Genomic DNA, 25,919 nt, shown 5'->3' with positions numbered 1-25,919 from the left:
GCTCCACATGTTAGATGTTGTTATAATCTCATGCAGACATTGTTGATTTGGCGGCATGTGTACCATTTTATCTCTTACACATTCTTGTGTCTACTTCAGACCACCCTTCCGGCATCCTTTTCCTTCAGACGCTGTATTTTCTCCACACTCAACAGATCGACTTTCCAGGACGGCTGTTGACAGACATGCTGCCATTTCTCTGAGGTCGCTCTTTCCTTTCAGAGCTTCGCGTTGCTCTTGTCTCACTCGTGCCTCATGCTTGCATTTCGTTCATGACCCAGCTTGGAACAAGATGTGCTGCTTGATTCTGTGGATTCGCATTTTTCATCTGCAAAGTATATGCCATCAGCTCTGGAATTGTCAACTAGATACATTTGGACCTTTATAACTCTTAACATGGTTCATATTTTCCATCTGTTTCTCCCTGTGATGGTGTATGTGTCATTTCTCTAGATTTGTCTTCTAAGCCTTTCATTCCCTTCTAAGTAGTCTTTCGGTCATACCCCATTGGCTCACGTTTCATTTCATCATTGACACTTTTCAATTCCAAGTTCATTTCTTGGGATGTGATCTGCTCTTTGTTCCCAATAACCTTTTTTTTTTTTTTTAAGATTTTATTTATTCTTTTGACAGAGAGACACACAGCAAGAGAGGGAACACAAGCAGGGGGAGCGGGAGAGGGAGAAGCAGGCTTCCCACTGAGCAGGGAGCCCAATGCGGGGCTTGATCCCAGGACATGACCTGAGCCGAAGGCAGACGCTTAACGACTCAGCCACCCAGGTGCCCCCCCAATAACCTTTTGTTGCATGCTTGTGCATGTGATGGTGGCAGGAGTGTGTCCGTCAGCTCCTCTGACTCACTCAAGCCTCCAGGTGGCTTGAATCAGAGCTGGTGGGCCGAGGTAGGGCAAGCGGGGCTCCAGAGGGGCTTGTTCGAGAGCCAGGGGTGGATGGCACAACTGCAGCCTCTCTTGGGTCCAGGCCCAGTGCCGGAGCACCAGGTCCGCCCCCCCCCCCCCCCCCCACACACACCTTCAGATGCATTCCATCCAGAACCCTAGAGCGGGTGCCTGTGGCCAGCGGTCCCAGGACTCCTCACCCCTAGTGCTTAGCAAATGCCAGGCCAGGTGTGCAGGCCTGCCTGTTTGTCGCCATGTTGCGTAAACCGTCGCTGCTGTAGCACAGCCTGCCTTCAGTTTTCCTTTTTCTTAAGGTATGTTATTTAGAAATTCTTTTGTATGTATCTTTGGTGGTTAAGTTCTGTTTCTGACATCTTGAAAGGTGGCTTTACTCCATGAACAATTCATGATTCCTCATGGTATTTTCTCAATACTTTAAAAATTTGTGAAGCTATTCCTTTGGTTCTGTCTTCCCACAATGCTGTCGGGAAGGCTGATACCAGGGCTTTACGTGTTGTGCCCGCTGAGCGATCATCTGGCCCTGAGCAAACTCTGGTCATCCTGCCCCAGGGACCCGGCAGCCCAGGTCCTCCAGGGGCCTCAGTATTTCTCTTTCCTACTGGGTATTGCTGGTAACTTGGGGACACTTAGAAAGGTGTATATTTTCTAATACAGAAGAGAATTCTAACAAATGCAGAATATCACTTGTTTCCTATTAGTTTATTTTAGGGTTCTCTTTTTCCCTGCCAGTAATGAGAAAAATTGGGAAATAGTCCACAGGGTTGCCTAGTTTCTGTCAGAAAATTTAAAGACAATCTTGGTTGTTTATAGCCTAATGAAGAATACCCCTTCAACTTTACCATGTTTCTAAATAACTATCTTGAATCATGCTAAAGGTAACTGGGCCAGGTTCTAAGAGTGGGGAAAGCACTATGTGGGAACTTCTGTAGTTTTTCTTTAAACCAACTAAAGAGCTAGTCTTTAGCTTTCTTTCCAACCGTGGTAGAACCAGTGTGCCTTCTCTGTAGACAAAAGGGAGATGTGTGGCAGTGACGCATCATCCCCGGCCCCAGAACACGTCCTCCTGAGGATGCACGCTTCCAGGGAGCAGAGTGGCATGCAGATGGATGAGACTTCCGTTTGCACCTTTATGAGCAGAGGCGAGGCAGGGGAGGAACGTAGCTGCCACAGGAGGTCAGATTAGAGGTTTTAAAAAAATGTTTTGTACTCAAACTAACAACTGCATTGTGACAATGACAAATTAACCAAAATACGCTAATGAAACTGTTTAAATTATGGTTCCTACTGTGATCTCGTTGAAGGAAGAATTTTACATACCACTGATTCTTGTTTAAACTACAGACTTGTGAAGTTATTTTATATGAACTACTTCACTTTTTGGTTCTGCTCATTTCCTTATTATGTGGTTCGCTTTTTCAAGACGTGTGTTTTTGTCACCTTCGCGTGTGGTGTCCTCCCCTGTAGCTGTTTGTCTGCCTGTGTCTGTTTCCTGCTGGACTGGCGGAGGCCCTCTAGCCCCGTCGCCTAGCGGTGCCCGACATTTATGTGGTGCTCCAGCCATCGGTGCTTCTTGGATGAAAAACAATTCATGATTTAAAAGTAACAGAGGATAATTATAAGTTTGCATTGGATTCATTTCTTCATTGTCTTCCTAATAGCAATCTATTAAGTTTCTTTAGTTACCTGTGGTACATAAAAGACGATGCTGAAGGATTTGGCATGAATTAACAGTGGCTTAACTAAGATAAAAGGTCATTTCTCTTTAATACAAAACAAATCCTAGGCAGTCGCCGTTCCTCATCACCAGAGTGCCAGGCCTCTTTTTTTTTTTTTTTTTAAGATTTTATTTATTTGATAGAGATAGTGAGAGAGGGAACACAAGCAGGGGGAGCTGGAGAGGGAGCAGCAGGCTTCCCGCGGAGCAGGGAGCCCGATGCGGGGCTCGATCCCAGGACCCCGGGACCACGACCTGAGCCGAAGGCAGGTGGTTAACGACTGAGCCGCCCAGGCGCCCCCGAGTGCCAGGCTCTTTCACCTTGCCATCCCATCATCCATAGCATGCCCTCCCCCCGTGACCCAGGATGGCTGGTGGACCTTACCCGTCACATTTGTATTCCAGCCTCCCAGAGGAGGAAGAAATGGGCACCCTCCTCCTATCCCCTCCCTGCAAGGACGCAGGTGTGTACATAGTACTTTCCCCTAGAGGGACATGGGCTGAGTCTAGTCACGTGGCCACAGCTGGCTACAGCGGAGGAACCTAGTACTGTGCCTGGCCAGAACACCGCTGCTTATTACCCAGGAGGAGGGAGAGAGTGCCATTCAGAGGTGCGTAGCAGTCTGTACTGCCGTCAGAGACTTTTCATATTTATCAGTTTTAAGAGGCTTAAGGTATTTCAGAAGTTAAATATCTCAGCGGCATGTTTATATTAAAGATACTCAGAGTTTCAGGGCAAGGATAAAGTAGGGATGCTGTATGAAAATGCACATTTTGGTTGTATTTTGACATCAGTTTCGGTTGCTTTTTTGCCTGGGCTTTAAATCTTTGAAGAATTATGTCCACAGAGCATTAGTTACCCGAAGCCAACAGACAAGGCCAGGGTCTTCTCAGAAGTAGTGCCAAAGGGGAAATAAATTTATCTTTGACATAAGAATTTACTGAGACTGAAGCTTATTCCGTACTGCGGTCTCCCAAGCCTGCTGGGTTAGGGGTCAGGGGACTTGGATGCACGTGTGCAGGACAAGGCCACAGGCTGGGGGTCTCCAGGCAGGAGCTGTGCACTCTGGAGAGTTCATCCTGCTGTGTGGTAGAGCCTGGGTGGCAGGGAGAGGCTGCAGGTGGTGAGGACTGCCGCCTGCTCACCTGGACAGCTCTCCGTCGGGAGTGGGCTGTGGAAGGGCAAGGCCCGGAAGCGGGTGGTCAGCCCTGAGACATGGAGGAGCAGAGCTTGGAGGTCCGCCGCCCTGCTGCTGCCACATCATCCTGGGACGCCCTCCTCCCGGCTGCAGGGCTTCGTCCCAGGGGTCGGAACGCTGCGTGCTCATCCTGTGGTCACTGTGCTGGGTGCGCAGCCGTACCCAGCATCCGTCCGTCCTGCTCACCCCTCCGCTCACTGAGGAGCCCTCGAGCCACGGCCCTGAGCCCTGGAGAGTCAGGGTGCCTGCCGTCCTGGATTCCCTGCTGCAGCCCAGCGCAGCGTCCCACCGTGGCGGGAATGTCCTCTCCTCCCTGGTCTGCGAGGCAGCCCCTCTCCATGTGAGGCCGCTGAGTCCCTGACATGTAGCCACCATGCCAGGGAACTGGATTGTTAGATTAGTCTGAGCTAATTTAAGTATATATTGCCTCACGTGGCCATGCAGTGAATAGTGCAGCTCTCACCTGGTGCTAGTAGCTTGTCAGCTGTGTGTGGGTTTGGACGTTTCCTTTGAATGCATGGGAATCGAGCAACCTAATGCTTGAATTTTGGAATTGGGGTTTGGCCGTGTTCTGAAAGTTTTCATGTAGCTAGTTTTTTGTCCAGTGAGTTTACGTGAATTTAGGATCTACCCCTTGACAAGTATGTGTATAGTAAAGAATTACATTATAATAAAGGCCAGTAGTTGTATTTTGTGGAAGACATATAAGTAGTTTTTATTGTTTGATTCACATCATCTCACACTTGTGTAGAGTTTGGGCTCAGATGAGTTTTATGGCACAAGAAGCTAAAAACTTAACTGCTACACATCAGAGGGCATGCCGTCACCCAGTGCCAGACACACACAGCTCGGAGAGGTGGCCTCATGTTGAAAGTGGGACAGGCTGCCTGTCCCTGCTGGGTGTCCTAGGAGAGGGTTTAAATTTGGTTGTCTGTAATAGGCTCTCCCTAAAACTGTGAACACAGCACCCAAGGTGCTCCTTGGGGTTCCTCAGTGTCCTCCACCAGGAAGCCTAAAGTAGATTGGCTTTCTGATTAATGGATATGTGTTGTTGTTGAATTTTTCCAATGATTTTGCATACTTTAGCCTCATTTTTAGTTTCTTACTTGCCAGGTGTCACATTTTTTAAAAGATTTTTAAAAAAATTTTTAAAGATTTTTTAAACATTTATTTATTTGAGAGCAGAGTGAGTGAGAGAGAACATGAGTGGGAGGGGGAGGGGCAGAGGGAGAGGGAGAAGCAGACTCCCCGCTGAGCAGAGAGCCTGACATGGGGCTGGATCCTAGGATCCCGGGATCATGACCTGAGCCGAAGGCAGACGCTTCACCGACTAAGCCGCCACCCAGGTGCCCCAGGTGTCACATTTAAAAGAGGTCTAAGATAGGGACAAATGTTATAAATCCATTGCTCAAAAATAGAAAAACTAAACTGTCTACTTACCAGCATTAGTTGACCTTAGCTTCCCCCCCCCACCCCAAATGGAGCTGTCTTCATCTTGAAAATAAAAGTAACACCTAGAAATAAGCTTCGTTTTCACAGAAGTATGCCCTTTCTCATTATTCATGAAACATACAACCCTTTGGGTCAATCTTTAATTTCCCCATTTGTGACAGAAATGAGTGTGATAAATTCTTTGCTTTCCGCTTTGACTCTAAGAAAAGTAGATGCATTACCTCTTTGACTAATGGTGACGCTGGTCTCACAGTCGGGAGGTGGATGTCCCCTGCCCTGGTCTTCCCCCTCATCCATTGTGGGGGCCAAATGCCTCCTTGAAATTCCCACTAGGAGGCCACGCACGCCTTGCTTGCACCCCACACATCTGAAAGAGATCCCACCCCCAGCCCCCCTTCTCAGTGCACGGAGTGCTCTCACACATGTCCAGTCATCGGGCGCTCCGCAGGTTTGAATCTCTTCCTTTGTCGCTTCCTCTGCTGCCTGCCCTCCCACCCCCTCTTCCCTGGGCACCTGCCGGCCTTCCTCCCACCTGCTCTTCTGGTTTTATCCTTCCCCCACCCCCACTGTATGTTCTGCTTATGGTGAAAGAGTCCCACCTCCCTCTGCTCAAACAACAGGGAGCCAGGCATGTGGACCAAACTCTCACCGGACAGGAGGACACCTACGGTATTTCTGGAGGAAAGAGTTGTAGGGACTTAACACACTCTTATTTCATCCTCAGCATCACTGTTTGCAGCAGGATTTAGCATTCCCAGTTTAAAAATAGATAACCTCAGGTTTATAGGTGTTTAGTAATAGCCAGATCCATCCTGTGGCTTAAGTGAAGACTCCAGCCCAGAGCTCTCTGTATGAAGTGCTTGTTAGTATGGAACAGTTGCCCAGAAAGGAAAGTAGGGGAGACAGTGCTCAGGAATTGTGCCTAAAAATTCTAGATTTTTCTCTTTACGTGCTTAATGTGCCGCTTCCCAGAGTGGCTAGCACCCAAACCCTTAAATGCAAAGTCCCTGTCTGTTTAGGAGGCAGCAAGAAAGGGAAGACCCTGGGGGGACACTTCTCCTTCTTTGACACCCTGTAGTCACAGTAGATGATGCAGATCTGGAAAGATAAGTTACAAAGCGAAGTAGTTAGAAAAATAAATGGAAAACCAGGGTTGTATGAATTAACTAGTAGGTAGAACCAGGAAACAGTGTGTCCTGGATGTCGAGAAAGAATTTCAGAAGCATGTCATGAACATACTAACAATGAAAAAGAATGGGGACTGAGACCAGTTTTGGATTTAGCAAGTACTAACTAGTAGTCAGATTATAGAATAGGGGGTTGAAATGTTTGGATATGGGATCAACCATATAAACTCCATGTGATTTCTATAGTTTCATTTATAATGCCAGCTAACTTAACAATCATGGATAAAGAAGTCATCCCTTTTGTGTTTTTAAAAATATTTTCTATTTAGCTTATAGTTTCCTTATGTAATTCTGAAAAGATGCCACTGTTTAGTTTACTCCTTCTTGATCCTTTTATGTCCTCCACCTGTCTCTGGACATTCCCTGATGGCTGCAAAGGCTGTTTCATTTTACTAGCACATGAGGGCCCTCTAGTGACCAAAAATCCCGACATACTCGGTACCAAAGGAAGTAGGAAAAGAATGAGCTGGTCTTTCTGGTCTGTCTGCTTAGCCAGAGTGTTTTGAGGCTTGTGATAGTAATGATCAATTCTGTAGCCTGATCTAAAGAAAATCACTGGGACTTCCAACCTTCCACACTTTTAGCTTTCTGACTTTAAGCAAATCATCTGATTTCTCACTTTTGGTTTCCTGTGTGAAACTGAGATGATAAACTTTAGATGAATGAATCCCTTAATCAAAAAACGTTTACTTAAAAAAAATAGTCAACTTTTAGGATTAATTCAAGGAATTTTTTTTTAAGCTTCCATGGTATATCCCACACCTTTTCCTACTCTGGCCAGTCTGCTGTGTCTACAAATACGATGTGACCTGGTAGGAACTGGTGTTTATAAGGCAAACCTTTAAGCACTGTTTACTCAGGCGTTGCCATCTGCCAAGAGGCACAATTGTAGAATGGTTTTCAACAGTGAGGGTTAAAACAGGAAAAAGATGTTCTACTGAAAGCTACTTGTATTGATGTTTTCTACTCATATCTAGAAAATGATTTGTCCCACCCCTTCCTTGACTGTGCTGGTAAATTGGAGCTTTATTTTGCTTCCTTCCTTCCTGAATAATACATGGAAGGATAAATAATTTAAATTGCATTTATGTTCTTGCAACAATGTCATTATATTAATTGATTTGGTGGTGTTATTTGTTAATACGCTTCTTTTTATGTTTCAGAAAAGATGTTGGTTTGAAGCGATTTTTTCCTAGGAGTTTACTGGATTCTGTCAAGGTAATTAGAATCTGCTTTATTGTAATCAGATGACCACGTTATGTAAATACCTCCCCGTGGTATATGGTTTTCTCCCTTACGTCTAAAAGTTACAATATAAAAAGGCTGGTAGTTATTTTACTGGTGTTAATGGCAAATAGATTTTTGTAGGCACAGCTTTCTCCCACAAAGCCACAGTTTCACTTATTGATTATGTGTGATGCTTAGCTAAGTACAAGACTAAGAAGGTTGCATGCACAGTGGGCTTTGTCACCTAGGTCTTTATGGTCCCAGGTATGTTGATCCACATAAGTGAGGAAGCAGCATGTAAACAGATCATAGTGGTAGCTGAATGTTGGTGTGTCTGCGTACACATGTGCACATATAAGTGCACTGTAAAGATCTCTCTTCTCTTGTTTCAACCACGTGGACACTCCTCCTTATGGGTAACTTTTGCAGAGCATCATCTTCTCTCCCTCCCTGCAGAGGGAACCGCAGGGGAGGGACACCGCGGGGCTCTGAGGTATGGTTTCCAGCCAATCCAGAGCACATGCCAAGATGTTCAAGTGTGGAGGGAGAGCATAGGCTTTGGTCAGAATAGAGTCCAGCTCATGGGAGCTTTGCCATTTATGAGCCCCATGGTCTTGGTCCTGTTTCTTATTTCCACAATGAAGAAAATAGTATTTTGTAGGGTTGGGGTGAATATTTAACAGATTGATTATGTATGTTACTTACCACAGTCTATATAAGTGGTGGCCATTGCTGCTCTTTTTATCACAGAGGTGGTGTTTTATACCAGTATAGTCACACGGAAAACCATCCAAGCAGGCTAAAATGTATGTTACAAGAGAATGTAGCGTATTGGTCCAGAAAACCTGCTCTGAAGCCACACTGCCTTAGTGAAAATTCTGAGTTCATCACCATGAATTGCATGGGATTTGGCCGAGTTACTTAGTTTTACTGTATTTTAGTTTCCGCATCTGTAAAATGGGGATGAAACCACTTTCTAACACTTGGGCTTCATACAAGGATTAATGAATTCATAAATATAAAGTCTGAGAACAATGAGCACAGAACTCACTAGGTGTTACCTAGTATGAAGAGGAGAAGGAGCCCCGAGTTTCTTACTCATAACGATAAAATACCAGGTCCAGCAGTTGTTATTGCGTTAGTCATTTATTTATTTACTTTAAGATTTTATTTGAGAGAGAGCACAAGCGGTGGGGAGGGTCAGAGGGAGAGGGAGAAGCAGACTCCCCTCTGAGCAGGGAGCCTGGCTCGGGGCTTAATCCCTGGACCCCGGGATCATGACCTGATCCGAAGGCAGACACTTAGCCATCTGAGCCACCCAGGCGCCCCTGCATTAATCATTTCTACACAAGAGTTTCTTGGCCATTGTGCTGTTACTATTTGTTCCTTACATATTGTCGACTATGTCCCATGGCCTATTATTGGGTCATAGTGTTGGTACAATTTGCCAAATGCCAGGTGACAAAGGCCCTGTGTGCAGGCTCTGGGTGCTGCTTGCTCAAGTGTCATGGAGGAGGTAGTAAGGGCCTCCCTTGCTCACACAGCTTCTCAGTAATCTAATGGGAAGCAGATATGGAAGTGTTTGTTTTAAAGTATAAAGCACTCTACACATGTAATAAACACAGTTAAGAGCAGAGGAGAAGTATACTCTTCTGTGATGTTTCGGGCTCTTTCTCTAGTGTCGCTATCCTGCTGTTTTATTTTCATCCAAGTGTCCTGGGCTACTCAAGAAAGGCTAGAGTGAACCGGTGGGGAACCAGCTCCTGCAGTGTGCTCCAAGCAGATGGTCAAGGCCACGCACAGCAATGGGTGGGCCGGGTAGTTCCCAGACCATTGGCATGAGTGACATGGCCCAGGGGTGGCAGACAGAGGCAAGAGCTTTAAGTGAAGTTTGGCGGGGCGGGAGGGGTTGCAGGAGAAATCCAGGGTGTTTGGAGGTACGTGAGGGTCGTGGTGGGGTTGTGTCCTCCTGGAGGGCTGTTAGGTGTGGGCTGGCTGTACTCCTGGAGTTGTGAGGACGGGAGACTCGGTTTGACCTGGAGAGTCGTGCTGTGGTGCCGAGAAGGCCTAGGAAGGTAGATCCTCGAGTGGAAGGGATGCCCCTGGGCATGAATCTGCAGTTTGCTGGCTGGTAGGGTGGGGAGGAGGCGTTCACGCAAGTAGAAGACACAGTTCTTTAGCAAATTTACATTTCACCGAACAGAAAAATGCACTACCAATTTGAAATTAAAAAGCCGGAAAGTAGGTGAAAACGGCTTGCGTATGTCAGTAGTGTGCTGAGCCCTCTCCAGTGTGAGCCCCAGGGCAGCCTCTCTGTTCCGGCGGTCTCCTCAAAACTGTGTGCGGGCTGAGGAGCAGTTGTCACCAGAGCTGTGACTGCTGTTGCTTGGGAGCCTCAACAAATCACTCTACATTGAAAAGGATGCTCATACTCAAAACGGGGCCCTGTGGCACAGGTCACAGGCACCCTGGTGCAAGTGTAGCCCAGGTGACCCATAGCGCCCACGGAGGTCCGCAGGGGGACAGGCCTGAGCCTCCCCCAGCACCCCGTCCCCGTGGCCGGCTCTCCCAGACCTGGCCTCGCACAGTGTCCTCAGCATCCCAGGGACAGCCGGAGGCCCATCCTCCTCTTGCAGGACCCTGCTCAGGGTCTTTTTTTTTTAAGATTTTTTTTTTATTTATTTGACAGAGACACAGCAAGAGAGGGAACACAAGCAGAGGGAGTGGGAGAGGGAGAAGCAGGCTTCCCGCCGAGCAGGGAGCCCGATGCGGGGCTTGATCCCAGGACCCTGGGATCATGACTGGAGCTGAAGGCAGACATTTAACCCACTGAGCCACCCAGGCGCCCCCCTGCTCAGGGTCTTAATCTTTACTTTCTCAAATTCGTATTCACAGTTATTTCCTTGGCTGCATTTTGTCTGTCTGCCTCCACTATATTTTAAGACCCACGAGGGCCCCGATGATGTCGTGTTTGGCATGGTGCCTGGCACTCGGTAATGTTAGGTAGCCCTTACTTGGGGTGACCGAGTGGACAGCTTGAAGAGCAACTGGGAAGATGAGCCGAGTTAGTGGGGAGCCGTGTAGGGAAGGCCCGCTCAGGAGAGCAGCTCCGAGAGCCCCGCACGCTTGCCGCTCCGCGCCTGCCTCACTGCACACGAGCCCCCTTCCCTGGCTGGACTCGTCCCTCCAGGCCTCTTGCAGGCTGTCCCTCGGATCTGTCCCGATGCCTGGCCTCCCTGTCCTGCCACTGGTGTCAGGGCAGCTGAGCCCCGCAGTGGCTCTCCCAGCAGACCACGGGCCTGCTCACTGTGCGGCTTTCAGGGCACGGAGGACAGGCTGCAGGCAGGCTGTGCTGGGGGCGGGTAAGGGATGTGCAGTGCTGGGGCCTGGGCGCCGTGGCTTCCATGGGAGCAGAACGGGAGGCGCCGACCGTGGGGAACTTGAGAAAACTTGCCCTGAACCAAATAAAGAGCAGTTGTGTTTTGAGAAGTTCAGTCGCTGCTGATGTCGTTGCAAGCCGGGGAGAAGAGAATTTGTTGCTACCGCTTGGTGTAGGTGTAGATTCATTGAGTGGTTCTCACCTGAGTTCAGCAGAACTCACTTCCCACCTGCCTTCTAATGTAATTTTGTACACGTAAAGTCTGCTTCGCTTCTTAAATACTCAATCAGTAGTTCATTTCCATAGACCAACATTTCTTTACTTTCTGCATAAACATCTTCAGCACCACGCTGATTGCCGCCCAAGTCCTTCCCATGTGGCGGGAACAGCTGCGGTACAGGGTCCTTTCTTCCAAACTGTTGCCAGCAAAACTTCCACTAACAGGAAACTCATGTCAGCTTCTTGTTTCATCCAGAGCAGCCCTGTGGAATGGCCAGATCCATTAATACTTGCTTTTCCCCAAAGGCTCATATCTCGTTGAATTTGATGGAACTTAAGTAAGCCATGATGGATGACAGAACAGAACAGGAGATGTGTGTGCCTAAGTTACTAAGAATAATTTACAAGATATTTTAAGTTTCTGTCTCTTTGATCCTAGTAGTGCCGGAGACACATCTGTAAAAACACTGTACCAGTAAAACCAAACAGTCAAAGCCAACCTGAGGAATGGTCCAGAAGTGTCACAAAGCTGTCCCAGCCGGAGGACACAGAGGAGACATGAGTAAATGCATTGTGAGGCCCTGCAGGGGTGTTAGTGGGCAGCCCAGTGGGATCAGAGTCGAAGCCGAGGTTTAGGAGCTAGTTCCGGTGTTCTACACAAGCGTGCTAGTGTCCTGTGAGAGGTTGGCCACAGGGGAGCAGGGTAAGGGGCGTTAAGGGGGCTCTGAGTCCTGTCTTTGCAGCTTTTGTGTAAATCTAAAAATGAGGTAGTAACTAGAATAGCCAAATTTCAATTTATTTGAATATAACTCACAGTAGAAATCTAATTTAAGAAGTAGTAATGCTAAGAGGTCAGTAGTTCACAGTCCTTGGAAGCATCTGTACACTTCCCAAGTAATAAAAGTGGTTTCCTAGAGCACTGTCAGGAACACTTAGTTTCATTCTCAGAGAAAATAGTCCTCATTCTCATTTTTAAGATTAACAGGTGACCATTGCAGGCTTAACATTATTATCAAGCACAGAAATGCCTGGTTTAGCGGTCGTTCGCATTCATCGGTTCCTGACATCTGCGTGCCAGAAGGCGTGGGGATGCCAGGGGGAGTGGATTGACAGATGAACAGATAACAAAGGTGTGGTGTATTACTCAGCCATAAAAAGAAAGGAAGAAGTCTTGCCGTTTGTGACAACACGGATGGACTTCAGGGCATTATGCCACATGAAATAAGTCAGAAAATGACAAACACTCTATGATCCCACATTTTAAATGTAAAATCTAAAAACAAAAAAAACCCGAGCCCATAAATAGAACAAATTGATGGTTGCCTGAGGTGGGGGGGTGGTAGGTTGCTGTAATGGGTGAAGGTGGTCAGAGATACAGACTCCCAGTTATAAAATAAATAAGTCATGGGGATGTCATGTATATGCAACTAGGGTTAATGATACTATAGTGCATATTCGAAAGTTGCCAAAAGAGTAAATCTTAAAATTTCTCATCACCAGAAAATAAAATTGGTAACTGTGTGAGGTGATGGATGTTCACTAGACTCACTGGGGTGATCATTTCACAATGTGTACAAATACTGAATCACTGTGTTATGCACCCGAAACTAATACAGTGTTATATGTCAGATATATCTCAGTTAAAAAACACACTTTGCATGCACTGTTAATACATCTGTATTTAGCATTTGGTGGGTGGGTGGGTGAAAGAATTCGATTAATGTCTTCTCTACTTGTTACTCTTTTATTGCAAATTTTCTTTAGCATTACGTTATATAACCTTTTCATCTGGGAAGCCCTGCAAGTTCATTGCTGCTAGCAGCATCTCATAAATATTAGGCTGACTAATAAAAATTACTTCATTGTTCACAGTGGCTAAATTGTAGCGATTTCTCATGATCTAGCCTAATAACACTGCTTCATTCCGAGGAAGTATCACTTTCTGGGTAGTTTTTTCTCTGTAGAGGAATTGGTTTCGAATTGAACAGCATTCATAGATAGACGTCTTGTTTCCTAAATCCAGGCAAACACAAAGCGAGAGTTGAAAGTATAAATAGGACAGAATGTGACGCACAACAGTCTTGCTTGCTCCAGCCAGTTCTGGAAGTGTATTGACTAACACTGGGAGAGTCCAGGAGGTTATATCTTGTGGAATTGTTTCCTCGCTGAGACAGTGGGGAAGAAACGGTGCCACAAGATCCTTCTCATAGAAACGTATCTGGGGCTCCTGTTAGACAGCAGGGTTTTCTAGAAAGTTCTTGTCCGGCATTGGACATGAGGCTTGGAGCAATGTGGAAGGGCAGACTGTGGGAAAGTGTGGGCACTCCCTCCTGACCCGGGGCCGCAGTGGTTGCCGGGAGCCAGGGTCGTTTGTGTGAGCACAGGAAACTAGTCCTGAGTGGATCCTGGGCCACCCTCATCCCCGAGAGACTTCTGCTGTGCAGGGGCCGCGTGCGAGAGCAGCCTTCAGGGGGCTCACACCTCTCCGCACATTCGGCTGCCTGAGACTGATGTGGGACAAATGCGGGAAACCTGTGCCTCAGACTCTCTGTGTTGATACACATTCATAGTTGTCACTTTCAGGGCCATCCCAGCAACTCAGAAATTCCCAGCAGGTAAATGCTGAGGTGCGGGGGTCCCCAGCTGGGTGTTGGGGATGAGGCAGGAGTGCTGGAGTGATGGCTTCCATCCCATCCTAGAGTCGCAGAAGCCGGGCACTCTTTGGTGTTCCTTGATCCTCAGGACACACTGTTTCGAGCCTCAGGGAAAGGTCAGAAGGCAGAGTCTTGCCCACGGAGAGCACTGAGGGCAGAGCCCTGAGGGCGTGAGGCTGATGCAGGAGGAGGGCGGAGGAGCAGGGCCTGGCCTCACATTCCTGCCTCACGCCCCAAGCAGTCCTCCTGCTGGTGGTGGGTGGAGGCACAGAACACGCTGGGGAAGCAGGGTGGGGGCAGTCCTGTCACGGGGCAGTGGGGCAGGACCCACAGGGACTCGGAGGCTGTGCGCATTTACCTGTCACATGTGAGCTCTTTTTTTACAACCAGCTTTGTAAGGTTAAAAAAAAAAGCCTGGAAAGCAGGTCTGCCCAGCAACATCATTGAATTTGCTGTAATAAAGGACCAACCCCGTGTGAGGCTCCTGAGCACACTTGTTCCCTCCCTCATAATTTCACCAGCTCTCTTCTACCAAAACTTCTGGCTGCAATTTTCGGTGCTACACAGAAGGTGAAGGATAATGGGATGGGACAGTGTCCTTTCTTTGTTCTTGAACCTGCCCATCCCTTTAAGATACTTGTTAGGCACCCAGTGTGTGCCGCATGCCGTGTGCTGGCCAGGCTCCTGCCGTAACCAGGGCTTGTTTGAAATGCCGGGGTGGCCGCAAGGCCCATCGGGAGCCCTGTCCTCATGCCTGCACCCCCGATGCCGTGGTCACTCGGCTGTAGCTTCAGCCCCCAAGCTGACGGCCTCCAGGCGGGGGAGTGATGCTCTCGGTGGGACTGCAGACACTGGCGCCAGGCTGCTCGGGCTTCAGCCCTGGCTCTGCCGTGCAGCTCTGAGACTTGGGGTCTCTGTTGTCTCTGTGCCTCTGTTCCCTCGTTTGTAAGATGGGTGTGACAGACAAACTTCTCTCTGAGGCTGCTGCAGAGATAGAGGGAGGCTGGAGATGAGAAAGCAGCTGTGCCCTCCCTGAGCCTCCCTAAGTGGCCTGTGATGACACGGCCCCTGACTTGGCTGCCACTCTCAGGCTGAACCTGTTCATCCGCCACTCTTCCCCCCTGACCCCTGTGGCCTCGAGGCATCTCATGCTCAATATTTGCAGAGTTAGATGATTCAGTTTCCTCAGTTGCCAAGGGTTGAAGCTGCAGAGTGAGGTGATCCAGGTCATGTTTTAAAAAGAGCACCTGGCGACAGTGTGTCAGGTAAGCAGATGGTACTCCCGGGGGGCTGTCACAGAGGTTCAGGCAGAGGTGGAGCTGGCATGGTGGAAAGCATTAAAGAACACCACGTGCTTTTTGTGAAAGCACTTGAAAGCACTTGCAGGACTTGGGGGTTTGAGGCTTAAGGGGTTAGGGGGAAGAGGGGTTGGGGCTGCCACCTAGGTTTCTACCTTAAGCAGCAGGGAGATCGGCCGAGATGGGAGTGCTGAGCCTGGAGGGCAGTCAGGAGTTCTCTTCGTGGCCTGTCAGCTTTCGGATGTGTGGGAAGTCCAGTGGAAATCTCAGGTGGGCGTGTGGATGTGTGTAAGTCTGATGCTCAAGATGAGACTTCAGCTGCTCGGCTTTAAAGAGAGACTTCTGTCTCACCATTTCAGAGAGAAACCTCTTTGGGTGACATTTTTGAAAGCACTGCACAAATGAGCAGGTGTAAGTGTAGAATATTGTCAGTTGTTTCTAAACAAGTGGCTGGTTGGGAATTGGCTACAAGGCAGAGAATTGGCTTCTTTTCTGGACCTCTTTGACATGTTTTTAATCGCTGCATGTCATTACTCATCTGCTCTGAGTGAAAGTATTCCTCTTAGAGGCATGAGTGACTATATCAACTTCTAATTAACGTTAATAAAAATGATTTGTCACTGTGTTCTAGTCCCCATCCTCCTTAGACAACCATCCTTTGTGGCTGCTGCCATATTCTAGTTTATGGTGTCCTGCACATGTAGGAAGAGTTGGAGGGCATTCTGGGGCTTTCTGTGCACTGGTTTTCTCCTTCGATGGGCGTGTGAGCACCCAGCGGCAATATGCCCTGCCTCAGGCCGTTGAAATCAAAGAAGTCAGAGCTGTCTTCCCGCTTACATGCTAGGGAGTGAAGTGTCCTCAGTTACAGGACAGACAGACCAGATTTTATTTCCATTTTCTCTGTCTCAGCATTGTTAGGTTGGAGTTGCACTCTTACTCAGGTCTTCGTGGCCAGTCTACACGCTCCTGGCGGACAGCCGGACCTAATAGGCCACAAGAATATTTGCAAAGCCTGAAGTCAGAACAACTATCATGTGCCATCTCAGCCCGTGACAAGAGTGGCCTTTTCAGTCCCTTGGCTCATGGCCAGTGCTTAGATGGGCATTCCCCAAAATAGGTTTCCCAGACTTTTCTTTCCTGAGCATCCAAAGCTAACTGTTCATATTCTCTGCCAGTGAAGCCTTGCTAACCTTGAGCCCTAATCCTCCTCAGAATACCTGCAGTTCCACTGTCCTACTCACCCGTCAGAGCCCCAGCCCTGGTTCAGACCAGCCCTTGGCCTACTGACCTGGCTGCAGCCTTCTCTTCTTTCCCGCCTGCACTTGGTTGGCGGGAGCCATCTGTGAATCCGTCAGCTGGTGGGCTCTGACAGTGCTGTCCCCAGCCCTGCCCTCTCCTGAGCTCCAGGTCTGTATGCGGCTGTCTCCCTGATGGTTCAGGTCCAGATGTAAGCATCGCGCCCATGTCCAGAGTCGGGGTGACTTTCTTTTCACCAAGCTGCCCCTTCTGTTGCCCCCCCGTTCCATCCAGAAACCTCATCCTTCATCCTGCCCTGGGGCTTGTTTTCCTGCCGTCCCGCATACGGTCGCCCGAGTGTCCCAAAGGTGCCTGGCTCCCTCCTTCGCCACCACCTCAGGGTCTGTGCCACTAGTGTTTCTCGGGCGGTCCATTCCAGGGACCTGGCTGGTCTTTTTGCTCCTCACACCCTCCCCCAGACACACGCTCCGTGCAAGAGCAGCGCGAGCCTTTAAAATGAAGGTCATGTTGCAACACCTGTTCCCTCAGCTCGTTGAACCCTGTCGTCGGCCTGCCTGGCCTCTCACACTGTCCGCTTCGTCCCCAGTAAGTGCAGGCCACTGGGACTCTGTCCCACTCTTTGACCACAGGGCCCAGCTGTCAGCTCACTCTCTGCAGTGTCCCAGATCCAGTAAACCTTTGACCACACGGGGGCCTTCAAGCCACTGCAGTGGGCTGTCACCTCCGTGTGCCCCTCCCTGGTGGGCCACCCCCTAGCTGCCCAAGCAGCCACATCTCCCTGACCTGCTAAGATGGGCATGCTCTGGGGGATGAGGCCCTTCCCCTCCTCCCCCTCTGCCACCCCCAGTCTTCTCCGGTCTGCTGGCTCTGATTCCTGTCCGAGTACACCTCACACCGAGCTGTCATCTGGGCCCCGGGTCTCCTGCGAGACCTTCCCCTGCCAACCGGCTTCCCCACAGGCCTACCGTTTCAGTTCGTTGTAACTCCTACCTCTCAGCACATCTTGTTGGTTCTGGTTTTCAGCATAAATCTGCTTCTCACCCCTTTCTGCTTCTATGCTCGTGTAGACTCTGCTCACCTCTCGCCTAGATTACTTCCGTAGCCTCCTTCTTGGTCTCTCCTGCTGCCTTCATACCGTTCACAGCACGGCAGCCGATGTGTCGGATCGCGTCACTCTCCCCAAGGTGCCCAGGGACTTTGTCTCTTCCCAGGATGGAAGCCGGGTGCTTCCTGTGGCTGGCTCCTCACAGCCTTCTTCCGCAGACCTCATCCCGCATCCTTTCCCCACAGGCCTCCCTGGGCTGCTGCTGACGCACCATGGGCTATGGGCTTGCTGCCTGGAGGGCCCTTCCCTCCACCGTCCAGATGCTTGTGGTGCATAAATAGAATGCTCAAATGTGCAAAAATGGTCTGGGAGATCACCTATGATCCCACTACACAGAAAAGGAGCATAGTTTGTGCCATCCCTTCTCTGTGTGTGGATACGTGTGTGAGTCCCCTCAACGGTGCTCTCCTTTTAAAGGCATCTGTACGCACATACAGATTGTTTCACCAAATTCTCTCACCGAACACCACGATAGGGATTTTCACATCAGTAAATTCGTTCCACACAGTGGTCTTGCGGGCTCATACAACATAGGCAGACGTATTGTGAGGCATATAACCCAACTGCTACTATAAATAGTTCTGCACTGAACCTCCTCGTTGCTGAGTCTTTGTGGAGTTCATTAATCATTTCTAAAGACTAGTGCCTTGGAATTTAATTTCTGGATCCAGAGTTGTAGGTTTTTTGAGGGTATTTTTATCCGTGCTGCCAAATTGCTCTTCAGAAAGGTTGTATCGACTTACCCTCCTAACAGTGGGGTATGTGAGTGCCTTCCCATCTAAGCTTTTGCCAGCTCCCCATCATGTGCATAGATAGTACGTGTTTTTTATTTTATTTTTTATGTTTAATTTTTAAAGATAGTATGTGTTTTTTAATGCCTAACTTTTCACCACATGTTCTAATAAGCAATTTATTACCTTCTAAATTTCTATTTAAGAAGTAAAGCTTGGAATCACTGAACTGTGTACTTAAAAAGGGCTAGGATGCTATTATCTTACACTGTGTGCATTTTATTACAGCTACTTAAAAAAGGATATAGGCTTTGGCAAATAACGGCATTTCATAGCGCTGTGGAGCGAGCGGTGGGAGGGAAGGAGAGCTTTGTCGCTATTGTTGCGGTGCGTTGTTGCCTGTAAAATGATTTTTGTGATTTTATCATGCAGGCCAAAACACTAAGAAAGCTGATCCAACAGACATTTAGACAGTTTGCCAATCTTAACAGAGAAGAAAGTATTCTGAAGTTCTTTGAGATCCTCTCCCCAGTGTACAGATTTGATAAAGAATGCTTCAAGTGTGCTCTGGGTGTAAGTATGGACACATGGGAAATGGTGAACTGGGTTTCATTTCTTTTGCTTTTTCTTATCCATGTATGTCTAAATTTCTGACTGAAATCTGATTTGTCACATTTTTAACAACATGGAAATGTTTGTCATTTTACAGTGGGGGAAAAAATGAAAAAAGAAAACGTATTAATGTGAGGATGAATTCATCTTTTTTTAAAAGCATGCCCTGTGTTGATAATTGGATTTTTTTATTCCAGCCCAGTGATTTGTTAATGAACTGTTCTCTCTGGGCTAGTTTAACCTATTCAAATAATCTTTCCAAAGAAACCATTAGCTTCAGACCCACCAGATACTGGGTCAGTGAAGTTACAGACATTTTGTAGTACTCGGTTGGATAGATGAATGGCAAGCTGAACCAGCCCCCCACCTCCACCCCCACCTTGGTCCTTTAATGTGTCCATGTTTTCATCTAAAATATTTCTTTTTTCTTCTGGGACCTTTGTCATTACCTGTTTCACCCTTCAAAAGTCAAGCTGGATTATTTCGGTAGAACTGGCAATTGGCCCAGAAGAAGGAATCAGTTACCTCACGGACAAGGGGTGCAACGTAAGTCTGCTTTGGTGACATCTCGGGGCTGCCTGTGCACGGACACTCCTCACGCTGGACCTGAGTGCAGACAAAGATGAATCCTGCCCCTTCCCAGTCTCTAACCCCTACCCCGAGAGGGGCTGCTGTCCTGAGTTCTGCATCATGGATGAACTCGTCAGTAAATGCTTCAGCGTCCGCTGAGTATTCACAGAGAAAAACCAGGGTATTCTCAGCTCTTTCACACACTTAACAAAACCCATTCCAGATGCAATATTGATCTACATGTGAAAGGCAAATGATAAAAGTCGTAGAAGAAAACATAGAATATCTTTATAAATTTGGGGTAGGCAGAGATTCCTTAAGCAGGACTTAAAAAGTGCTAACTCTAAAAGTCAATTCTGATAAATTAGAGTACATTGAACTCTTCTCATCAAAAGATAGTAGAAAGGCAAGCCAGGTATTTGCATTAATGTATTTGACAGTAGTCTCCTAAGCCAGGATAAAGATTGGCAGTAAATCATTAAGGGCAGATGACCCAAGAGGATAGCCAAATAGTCTAGAGATAAATGAGAAAGTGTTAAGCCTCGGAGTCATCAGATACGTGCGGTGTGGTGCTATTATGTGTCTACTAGGATGGCTGAAATGAGAAAGAGCTGTAATACCAAGTGTTGACAAGAGGGTGGCCCCGCTGGAGCTTTCCTACGCAGATGGCAAGAGCAGCCATTGGTGTGACCTCTCCAGGACAGTCTGTGACCTTATCTGTTTTCACCACTTACAGATTGTTGTAGTCCTAGCCTTGAGGTTTGATGTGTGGTCTGCTGGATTTTCTTGCAATGTTGTCTCTGTCCTGTTTACATGTAAGCCTTTAACCCACCTGGAATCCACCCAGAGTCCTCAGGTGAGGTCACAGGTGGGGCCCTGAATGCGGTCAGTAGAGGCAGGCTCTGGAGGACATGGCCACGGTTGCCACCTTGAGTCACTCTCATGCTAGCCTTGTGACTTGGGCTCCGTCCCTCCACAGATGGCCTGTGCTTCCTCATTGGTAAAATGGCCGTAATAATTTCAGCCACCTAATAGTGTTGGTAAGAGAATTAAATAATGAATTCGATCATGGCCTCACACAAAGGACTCAGGTAAGCATTTGGGTGTCACCACTGTTATGTCATTGCTGTTCAGGTGAGCAGACAGCAGGGTCAGCAAGGTGCATCAAGTCATGTATCTGTTACCTCCTGCGGTGCACCTCGGGATCTTCTGTTCTGTGACACCGTCCAGTTGTCTCTTTCCGCGTCAGCTTCATACAACTTGATGTGCCACAGCACACACAAAAAAAATCTTTTCTTTTTAGTATATGTACTGCTGAAGTGATCACAATCTAGACTTTTCTTTTCTTTTTTATATTAACTTTATAAGGACATTAAAGGATATTAGAAGTTACACTAATTTATTTCATCAGGTAAATTGGGGTCTTTTTATGATTTTACATCCTGAAATATTTGAAGCCAGAATGGGAAGTGTGTGTTTTTCGGGTGAAGCGGCCTGGGTCTGCGTGGCTCCTGCTGCCACCTCAGTGACTGGTGTGCCAGCGCCCCTCCCTTCCTCCCCCCCCCCACAGTGGCACAGCTGCTCGGGGTGTCCACTTCTTGTCGCCTGTCATAACTCGCGTTCTGTTAGCATGTCCTCTGCCAGCCGTGTTTGCAGCTTGTCACCATGGAGCTGTATCTCGGGGTTCTCCCGTCATCTTTCCGGTGACTTCAGTCCTGCGCCTGGTCTCACGCCCCCGCACGTCTGTGGGAGTTTGGCTTTCGCAGACGTGCGGACGGCTTGTCTCTTGTAGCGACCCTTTGTGGGCAAGCTCAGAAATCGGGGTGACAGCATTGCCATTCCTTTTCCTTCATGTTGGCATTGTTCTTGGCAGACCCCCTTTCCCAATCTTGTTTGCTTGTTTTTAGCCTTTCTCCTGCAGTTCCCTTGGGATGTTTTTTTCCAGTGTAATTTTGTTTACTTTGGAGGCCATTTTCTCGTAGAACTTTTAATGTCTTATTAATGTTGGTAGGTGGTGTTCTCCTTTCACTGTATTTCTATACAGCTTTTATTTCTTTGATCATAGCATTATTTAGGAGGGTGTTAAATTTCAAGTAGCTCTGAGGGTTTGGGTCTCACTGTTATTATTTCTAATGTTACTGGCCGATGAGCAGAGAACAGGTTTTTTACATGTTAATTGTTGTGAATGTGTTCCAGTCTTCTTTATAGCAAAGCATATGGTTGATTTTTATCAATGTTCTATGGAAAAAATGTCTATTTTCTCTTTGAGACTACGAGGATCTCTGTCCTCTGAAGTGAAAGTTGCTGTTGTATAAAGTAGAAGGAAGCTAGGATGGGGGGTGTCAGGATAGAGCCCCGGAAGTCCCTATAAAATCTGCCCTGCTTGCGTTTCTGCCTGCCACACCCACCCTCCCGTCCCTTGCCTTCCGTGGGTGAACATCATGCTCTGGTAAGACCGCCCCTGGCTGTGTAGCAGCCCCCCTGTCTCTTCTGCTCTTTCCAGCACCAGTAAATGCTTCCAATCTACTGGGCCATTCCTGTTAACATAGAAAAATGTGTAATCTCTCTCATCCTAAAAATGTCCTCCCTCAAACCCATATCCCCTTCACGGTCCCTGCCAGGGAGTGAGCCCACGTTTCCTCTTTGCTTTATTGCAAAAGTTCTTGGCACGTGGCCGTTGAGAACCTGGTGGCGCGTGGCTGCCCCAAGCCGAGCTGCTCTAAGTGCACCGCCTGGGTTTCTCCCATTCTCTTTTTGGCCCCTGCCGGCACCCCAGCATCCGCCCAGCCTCCGCCGGGGGGACAGTGACCCTCATGCAGCGGAGCCCCCTCGGTACTTCTGAGTCCTTAGCTACTTCACCCGACTTCTAGGTCACCTTATTCTCCAGTGCTGCTCAATACAAGTATGATGCAAGCTGCCTATGGACTTTTCTTTTCTTTTCTTTTTTTTTTAAAGATTTTACTTATTTATTTGACAGAGAGAGAGACACAGCGAGAGAGGGAACACAAGCAGGGGGAGTGGGAGAGGGAGAAGCAGGCTTCCCACGGAGCAGGGAGCCCGATGGCGGGGCTCGATCCCCGGACCCCGGGACCATGACCTGATCCGAAGGCAGACGCTCATCGCCTGAGCCCCCCAGGCGCCCTGCCTATGGACTTTTCAGTGTTCTGGTAAAACCACATTTTAAAAGGTGAAAATGAATTTTAAAAACGTATCTTATGTATCCCAGTATATCCAAGGTACCATCACTTCAAGGTCCATGCATATAAAAGTTATGGAGATATTTTATACTCTTTTTATCATAGCGAGTCTTTGGAATAGGCATGGATTCTGCATTTTCATCGCCCCTCAGTTTGGACTAGCCGCGAACCACCAGCTGCTCAGTAGCCACACGCGGCTTCCCGCTACCGTAGACAGCCCAGCTCTGCAGGCTCCTCTGCACACACTTGCCCTCTCTTGGGGCCCATAATGCCTACTTCTGTGCCTTGTCTGGAGCGCTGCATTGGCCAGTCTGCATGTGTGTGTGCAGCTGCTTGGTGCTGGGCAGTGAGCCGGAAGCCAGAGCCCAGCGCAGGGTGAAATCCACATGGTCCTGACTTCATGGGGCCCAGGGCCCACTCTCGTTCTCAGGGAGACTTGTTCTGAGTGAGGCCTCACCATTTCCTCCTGCCCCTCCCCAAACAAAGTGGATATAGTTTTAGACAGTACCCTCAGTTGCTTTGTTGTGGTCTTTATCACAATTGTAATTACGTGCTTCCTTGTGTGATTATTTATGTCTGGATTCACGTCATCCTTGTTCACTGCTGGATTCCTGGTACTTAGAACAGAGCCCAGCACCTTGTAAGTTCTCAGAGTCATTCATTCACTCCCTCATGTACCAGGCACGGCCCTCCTTCCTTGCAATAAGTGGTAGACAGGATGGGCATCCACCACTAGATCACCTTCGTGGTGCTTTTAGTCTGTTTGTGAGAGCGAATGTAAGAAAGATGATAAGCAACAGAAATAATCCGATCATGAGAGCGGGCTACAGTAGGGTAGTATGAGAGTGTCTGGTGTCCCAGTTTAGAGTGGTGGTCAGTGTGGGCCCCTCCCAGCCCTGTCTTCTTTATAACAGATATTTTTAAGAGCCTTTTGCTAACTTGAAATAAAATCACAGAATATGCTGTGCACATATAACTCCAAAAAGTCTGTTTCAATATGTCAGTGCACAGCACAGAGACGGGCAAGTGTTACAGATGAGTCAGAGCTGAGTACTGAGCATGTTCATCTGAGAGAGGGCCGCCAGAAGTCCCCCCTACAAGTAGCATAGGAAAGTGACTGACTTCAGGGGGCATGTCAAAATGAGGCAGAAGCACAGTAGGTTTAAAAAAAAAAAAAAGTAATGTAATGATTTCCATTACTTAAATTTCCGTTCTTTGGAAAAAAATATTTTCGTTATAGATGGCAATAATAGGAATATTTTAATATCATTTAGTGAGACTAGTTGAGATGTCCCCTATTTCATGCGTCACCAGCTTAATAACGTTTGATTCCTGGTCTGTTAGAAGGAGCCTCATCTCTGTTACAGATGTGTGTGCATGGGGTCAAATACCGACAAGCATTGCCCTCCATAATGTCATTTTCCAAAATGGTGACAACTCATCCTAACATTCCAAAGATAGCAAAGTCAGTATTCCCTAAATTACACATAAGTTGTGTTCCTGGAAAATTCAGTGTAGAGCATACTTTGTGTTTTAAAAAAGACTTGGGTTCTAGAATCAGATTTTTCACCAACATGCATACACATCAGGACACTTGAAAGCCATTCAGGACTTAGGACAGTATTCGCTGTGAGGGAACTTCCTGTGCTTTCTACCACGTCTCACGGCCCTGGTCCCCATTTCTATCCCTCATTCTTCAGCCAACCAAAAACAACCCTCTGGGGGCATGATTCTGCCCCGGTAAGACCAGAGTGCATCTGATCAAGATGAGTTCATGATAAGAAATTAGGTCCAAGAGGCAGGCAGAGGGCAGATCGGGGCGGGGGGGGGTGTTTGCTTCCCTTTGCTGGCGTCGTACGTGTTGAAGCAGGGGGTTGTCAGACCTGACTTACACTGTGAAGTACCTCCCGGGCTCCCGGGTAGGGTGGTCTGTGAGGGGGACAGGAGCACATCGAGGGAAACAGCTGCAGGGTTGGTGCTCTAAGCAGGATACCAACGGTGATTGCACCTGAGTGGCAGCTAGGACGGTGGAAGGAAAATGCACAGACTCCGGGTGTGGAGCTGGGCTGGCTGTGGGGGAGGAAAGAGAGGAGCTGGTGATAATGCCTCCGTTTTTTGGCTCAGGAACAGGGTTGACTGGTGATGCTTGTTGCTGCACTGGGAAGGCCTGGAGGAGGAGCAGGTGTTAAGAGCAGATCCCGTGACTCTGCTGTTCACGGTCTGTCCCCGACGTCCGTGTGGGGGTGTTATGTAGGTGGCTGGATACATGTCCCAGTTCAGGACTGGAGACGTCCTTGCACCACGGGGCTGGGTGGTATTGGCTGGGCCACCACACACCTCAGGGAAAGGATGGGCCCAGCACAGAGTCCTGTGGCCCGTGATCATTTAGAGATGGAGCAGAGGAGAAGCCAAAGGAGCTGTGGAAGACAGAGGTAGGAGGGAACCCCATGAGGGCAGGTGGCACAGAGGCAGAGAGAGGGGAGCGGGCACAGGGGCCATGCTGCCTGTTGTTTGTTTGGACGTCTTAGAGTGGGAAAGCGGAGGGCTGCCCCTGGGCTCCTGTCTGAAGGCCTCATGGACACACGTGCGCCTGAAAGCAAAGCTGTGAAGGTGTTCTGATGTGAAGGGAAACTTTTTTTTTTTTAAGATTTTATTTATTGGGATGCCTGGGTGGCTCAGTTGGTCAAGTGTCTGCCTTCAGCTCAGGTCATGATCCCAGTGTCCTGGGATCGAGTCCCACATTGGGCTCCCTGCTCTGCGGGAGCCCTCCTTGCTCTGCAGGAGCCCCTCGCTCTGCTTGTGCACGCTCTCTCTCTCTCTGACAAATAAAGTCTTTTAAAAATTAATAAAGATTTTATTTATTTGAGAGAGAGAGAGAGAGAGAGAGTGCGCGTGCGCACAAGGTGGGGGGAGAACAGAGGGAGAAGCAAACTCCCCACCAAGCAGGGAGCCTGACGTGGGGCTCGATCCCAGGACCCTGGGATCATGACCTGAGCTGAAGGCAGATGCTTAATGACTGAGCCACCCAGGAACCACTATGAGTCACTTTCTGAAACAATTCCAGCTCAGTCCCAGTGGCAGAATCTGGGCTGAGTGGAGTGCTTGGTGGGAGAGGCCAATCCTCATGACGTTGTAAGAGAAAGAGGCTGAAATCAAGGTAATTGTTGTAAATAAATGTGTAGGAATCATCACAGCAAAG

The 25,919-nt window shown here is 48.3% G+C and overlaps 1 protein-coding gene across 12 annotated transcripts in view; it reads left to right on the top strand.

Annotated features, from left to right (window-relative positions):
• PTK2 (protein tyrosine kinase 2) overlaps positions 1-25,919 on the top strand; it is a 254,549-nt gene that overhangs the window by 125,958 nt on the left and 102,672 nt on the right. For all 12 annotated transcript variants that reach the window (XR_012378376.1, XM_073893261.1, XM_073893260.1 and 9 more), the window contains 3 exons: positions 7,635-7,689; positions 18,774-18,914; positions 19,422-19,499. Coding sequence is in view for 11 of the 12 variants with exons in the window: in XM_073893261.1 (XP_073749362.1) it covers positions 7,635-7,689; positions 18,774-18,914; positions 19,422-19,499 (274 nt within the window). In the remaining variant the exon portion in view is untranslated. The remainder of the gene's footprint in view (positions 1-7,634; positions 7,690-18,773; positions 18,915-19,421; positions 19,500-25,919) is intronic.

This window comes from Callorhinus ursinus, unplaced genomic scaffold (genome assembly GCF_003265705.2).
Source record: "Callorhinus ursinus isolate GAN/ISIS: 27379988/994484 unplaced genomic scaffold, GSC_fseal_2.0 scaffold5, whole genome shotgun sequence".
In the NCBI taxonomy this organism is placed as follows: Eukaryota; Metazoa; Chordata; class Mammalia; order Carnivora; family Otariidae; genus Callorhinus; species Callorhinus ursinus.
This window is presented reverse-complemented; position numbering and strand designations above follow the sequence as displayed.